Source organism: Clarias gariepinus, chromosome 2 (assembly GCF_024256425.1).
Source record: "Clarias gariepinus isolate MV-2021 ecotype Netherlands chromosome 2, CGAR_prim_01v2, whole genome shotgun sequence".
NCBI lineage: Eukaryota > Metazoa > Chordata > Actinopteri > Siluriformes > Clariidae > Clarias > Clarias gariepinus.
Window position 1 is genome coordinate 22,063,274 of NC_071101.1, and position 5,890 is coordinate 22,069,163.

Consider the following 5,890-nt stretch of genomic DNA (forward strand, 5'->3'; position numbering starts at 1 on the left):
ACAGTCCTATGGTGCCAACAAGTCAAGACTTTACTTTTTGGTTGTGTTCAGCAGAGTGTTTTCAACATAATGACTTTGCTAAAAGATCTCCTGACTTTTTCTACCCTGGCTTCATTAAAAAAAAAAAAAAAGTGCCTGCTGATAAATCTTGCCAATTTTTGAACAGATGGTAGTCTACCCTGTATTCAGTACAGCTCTCCACTTCACATAAAAGCTGCCAGTTATATGAGTAGAAAGCAATTCAGTCGCTCATCAACAGTGTACAAAATCTGATTGATTTGTGCTTCTATTAAGACAAATGTTGCCATTGACCAAATCATTGATCCCCCATGGTTTCCAGCAACTGTCACTGATCATCACTGTCCCCAGTGATCATTCACTGACGCGCATTATTGGTCCCACCCATGCACTTCTTCACTATTTATTTTTAACTCTCATCTTAGCTATATTTTAAAGCAATAAATACAAGTCATCGCACCTGTAAGGGTTTGTTGTTGTTCATAGTTATTTTCATTAAAGCACATTTTAGCTTGCCATCAGATGTTCCCCCTCTTGTTATTGTGAAAATCGTGGGATCAAAACACTTGGCTCACGTTACCGGTGACCGTGGCTGGAGGTGAGAGCGCATTCAGCAAAATATAAAACTGCATAGACTCTATATTAACTACTATACTATCCTACAATGAGCCAGGAAAAGTTCAATAAACTCATACACTCACAGTCTTTGCTGCAGTTGAATTTGGACTTAAACAATAGACATCACAAGTCATAAAATACAGCTGAAAAGTTACAGTAAAATAACCCATGCATTTGGGTAAACCACAGTTCATATTATTATTATTATTATTATTATTATTATTATTATTATTATCAGCATTTCTGCTGAAAGTCATACTCTATGACTTAGTTAAATATACAATATGATGAACAATTTGATTAATTAACCCCCGAATTGTTTAGATGATAGATGATGTGTACAGTACATTCATTTATCGACCCATGGTTTGATCCAATAATTTAACGCTTTGCACTAAGGTTCTACTAGACCACAGGAGGACCACTTTCCACTGGACACCAATGGCTTCTCCAGGGATATATTCAAGAGAAGCAAAATTCTGGGCGTTCATCTGGAGGAGAACCTCACCTGGTCCCTAAACACCAGCTCCATAGTAAAGAACGCCCAGCAGCATCTCCACTTGCTGAGAAAGATGAGAAAAGCCCACCTCCTACTCTTCTTGCCACATACACCAGAGGGACTAAAGAGAAAATCCTGAGCAGCTATATCACTGCTTGGTTTGTGAATTGCACCATCTCAATCACAAGACGCTGCAGTATGTAATGATGACAGCTGAGATCATCACAGTATCTCTTTCCTCCATCACAAGCATTTACACAACATGCTGCATCTGCATTGTGCATGACCACACACCCCTGACATACATGCTTAACTTATTTGCTTTTTGCAAAAATGTGTCGAAGCATTCAGGTCCACACAGGCTAACTGTGTAATAGTTCTTCCCACAAGCTCTGACTCAAGCAATCAGACTCATCAACATCAAGGGACTGGACTGAGACACACACATGCATGAAGGCGATAGGGGGTCAAACACTGTATTAGTATGGTGTTCCTAATAATCCTTATTTATTTATATTTTATAATAAATTTAAATAAACATTTATTTATGTGTATGTATATATATATATATATATATATATATATATATATATATATATATATATATATATATATATATATATATATATACACAGCGAGTGTCTTACTGTTATTCTCTTTTTTTTTTTTACACTTTAATCTCTTCTGAACTATGTAGGCTACCGGTAGGCACTGCACTACTTTTATCTGTGCCCACTGTCTGGCACACTGTCTTTCACATTTATGTATCCTTATGTATCCTTGATGTTTTTTTTTTTTTAGTCATGCATAATCTTGTATAATATGTAGTTCTGTGTTGTTTTATCTAGCACCATGGTCCTGAAAGAACATTGTTTTGTTTCACTGTGTAGTGTATAACTGTGTATGACTTTTGACTTTGACTTAAACTTATTTGAAAGTATTTCCTCTTCCTGTGTTTAGAAATAACTGACATTACCTTTTTGCCTTATAGTCGTATTGATTATGTATGCAAAACAGAGCAAGTCCTGGATGCCTTAGTGGAGGTTAATACTTCATTTATGTGTCACCGGGCTAATGGCCAAGTACAAGAAAATGTTCTGGGGTGTATTATAGAGCTAAGTGTGGTGTTGCTGGAGTGTGAGAGGATAAGGGGCCCAATTTGAGAAATGTTTTCCCATATCTATAATTTCTAATAGCTGCCTTAGTAGAACCTTCCTTTATTTACTTTAATAAATTATAATTATATATATATATAATTATGTTCCCCTCTGAGTTCCTTTATTTTACATTATGTCTTCAGTGATTTATATAAGTTTTATAAGTTATATGGTATGCTCATACCCAATCTGCTGTTTTTGGGGTCTGTTTAGGGTTTTGGGTCTCAGTCCGCTGCCGGGTCAAAGGGCGCGGTAGGGACGCATAGAGGGCGCTCGTGAGCAAATTCTTGAAGCTTAAAAGTAGAAATAGGACACAGTGCCGCCTCGAGGACTTCGCCGGCTCGTGCCCAACGCAACAGCGCCATTTGGGACAGGGCGAAATTGTAAAATGTGGCACTGTGTTATTGAAAGAAATGTGAATAAGATACAGTTTGAGTCATATACATGAAGTGCGTACCTGTATTGTCAGGAGTGCGTTTCACATTTTATTGACGATATATGAAATGAGAAATGGTTTGGATATAAATGTGTATTTAAATAGTGAAATAAACTTCCATGTATTCGGGTCGGATTCCTATACTATGACACTACCAGGTGTGTCTGATTAGTGCGCTTCCTTAGCTGGTGTACTCCTCTGACATACTGATGACTGGAGTAATTAGAGTGCACACAGCTCTCCGGTCCCCGCTATGAGTCGCACCCGGAGTTCTGCTGCCGGTGCCAGCCATCCCCGCGCTTTGATTGGCTGACAAGCGCGTTCCCTTGCTCACGTGACCAAGCCTCTTTCTTCGAGCGGAGCAGCCTGGAGTCAGGCTCAGTCACTAGCAGGGAGGAGGAGACCGAGAGAGAGAGCGCGCGCTGAACATCTGCGACCCAGATACACAGAAACACACTCACATCAGCGTCTGATACGGACCGGATGAAGGCACTGTTCAGTGTCACGTGCTGTGTTCTTGGGAGATACACGCACGGAACTGTAGGAGCCCGACAGGAATGCCGCGTGAACGGAATGGAGGCAGTGGAGTGACTGAGTGAGTGGTTGTGAGGCGGGTGGACCCGTTAGAGATGAGGGCGGCGTGGGCAAACTTGGCGGCGCTGCTGCTGCTTTGCACTTGTGCAGGGCTTCTGCACTTCTGGAGCGGGTTGGAAAAGCGGCTGGAGAGGAACAAGCGTAACGTCTATCCCGCCTTTCCAGACCCATCTCCGGACCTTTCTGGAACTTTTCGGGCTTTACTCGCCGTCCCGACCGGTTCCAGATTACACCCAGTTCATAACAATAGCGACGCTGTTGAAGATAACGGACGCCGGTTTGACTCCTCAGAGCGTGAGAGAAACCAAACCGATCGATTCCTAGAGGACGGGATCTTCTGGAGTCAGTATCTCGAGGACGATATGGCGATGGGTTTCCTGGAGGAAGACGCGCGCGCGTGGAGGCTGCGAGTCCGCCGCGGCCGTGTGGTGTCCCTGGAGCCGGGCTGCGGCAGGACGTCCAACCAGCTGGCCACTTTCTCGGACGGATCCCGTGCGTGTGTGCGTTACGGCATCAACCCCGAGCAGGTGCAAGGGGAAACGCTGTCTTATTACCTAGCGGCTCTGCTGGGGATCACTAACGTTCCGCCGCTCGCGCTTTTGCGCCTCGACGGCGAGCAGTGGACGCACGTGAGGCGGCGCATGGAGGCGCTACAGTGGACACCGAGCGCCGTGGTGTCCCTCAGCGAGTGGGTGGCCGAGTTGAGCCCGGCAGACGTGCCTGCTCCTTTTCACCGCTCCGGCCTCGGGGTGCGACCCCTCCAGTCCGAACTCCAAAGCAAAACCAAAGCGGAGCTGCTCGAGCTGGTGCAGTGGAGCGACCTGGTTGTGTTCGACTACATCACGGCCAACTTCGACCGGCTCGTGAGCAACCTGTTCAGCCTGCAGTGGGACGCCAAAGCCATGGAGAGAGACGCGAGCAACCTGCTCAGGACTCCTCGCGGCAGCTTGGTCTTCATCGACAACGAGGCTGGACTAGTGCACGGCTACCGCGTGCTGGATATGTGGGAGAAGTATCACAGCGCGGCGCTCGGCTCTGTGTGTGTGTTCAGGAGGAAAACAGCGCGGCGCGTGGCGGAGCTGCATCGGCGGAGGGACACGCGCGCGCGCCTGCTGCAGCTCTACCGGGACAGCGAGCCTTTAGCGCCTGAGCTCGGCTTCCTGTCCGACGAGCACGCCAGGATACTGCAGGACAGGATAGACAGAATTCATGAGCATATTTTGCACTGTAAAGATAAGCACGAAAAACTGTAACGTTTTTGTCTTTCTGTTTGTTTATTTTTTCTCCCTCGCGTGGATCATGCTATCACATTAGTATGGATAAGGATTGCTAGTTACCAAGGTGACCATTCCACCACGCGACCCGTGAACTGTGTTCAGTGTGACTTCTGAATATCTGGACTAGCTACCTCTTGTAGGGACAAACCTTTAAATGTGGCTAACTAGGCTACTCTTCTTTTTGTATATGCGAATACTTTTCATTTTTAAAAGTCTTAATTTAACAGGAAACACAATGCATATTGCTTGTGATAGAACGATTCTTGATGAAAGTTTGTCATGAACACACTGGAGACAGACCCAAGTGCTGATGTATGCTGCTTCTGTCATTTCTTTTTGTCTTTTATTAATAGGGATGCACTAATCCCAGTATTTACATTTAGAATAGACACATTTGTTTAGAAAGGTCCCCAATGATGGTCCTACCCTGAAGAGTTCTGCAAGGTTTTGTTGCCAAGTTATGTGAAACATGTTAAATGTGATGGCAGTGCATTTTATGACATGTTGTGTCCTATGTTTATTGCAAGGTCTGTCTGTCTTAGGCCAGTGAAATATGCTGTAAAATACATCAGTGGCTTAGATGATAAAATGCATCAAATATGATCTAGCCAGATTTGATCCAGCATTTTAAACAGTATCAGGCCAAAAGGCAATACTCTGTACTGGATGGATAAATCACTATTTATTGGACTATTGTACTTGATAAACAGGTTACATTCAGAATAACATGTTTCTAAAATTACCTGTAATTTAGTCACACTACTTCAGTTTTTTTCCATCAATCACTTTGCAGAGTGTGGTGAAATGGTTATATTCAAACTGCTGAAAGGTCAGTGATTTATATAAAAGGACATCTTTGATAATCCTCCATAGCTTCACAATTTCATCATGGCCTTAATGAAGTGGTGGGATGTGCATTGAATTCAAAATGTGTTGTGGGATTTTACTTTGTGAACTCTGACTTCTATTTAACTAATTTAAATCACGATATGTGATAACATTCCAGTTCTTTTTTATATTAAAAATGTGTCATTTTTACATGCCATTAAATCTAGTGAAACCAAAGTGTTTCACTATGTTAAACACTACAGCATTTGTGTGAAGTCTTCTCTCCCTACGCAGAAGAGATGTTTTAAAAGTTGTTTTTCTCAGTTTTACAGTATACACTGGCCCTATTGTGACAATGCAATGCCATATTCTCAATAACTCGATTCATTTCATAATTCATATAAGGCTCCTTTCTTCATAGCACACATTAGAGGCAGGGCATACACAGTGCAGTGCAATTTCA

The 5,890-nt window shown here is 43.2% G+C and overlaps 1 protein-coding gene across 1 annotated transcript; it reads left to right on the top strand.

Annotated features, from left to right (window-relative positions):
* Positions 1–3,128: 3,128 nt before the first annotated feature.
* Positions 3,129–5,684, top strand: fjx1 (four-jointed box kinase 1). Its single transcript, XM_053485590.1, has one exon. The coding sequence runs from the start codon at positions 3,358–3,360 to the stop codon at positions 4,573–4,575; it is 1,218 nt and encodes a 405-aa protein (XP_053341565.1). The 5' UTR covers positions 3,129–3,357; the 3' UTR covers positions 4,576–5,684.
* The last annotated feature ends 206 nt before the right edge of the window (positions 5,685–5,890 follow it).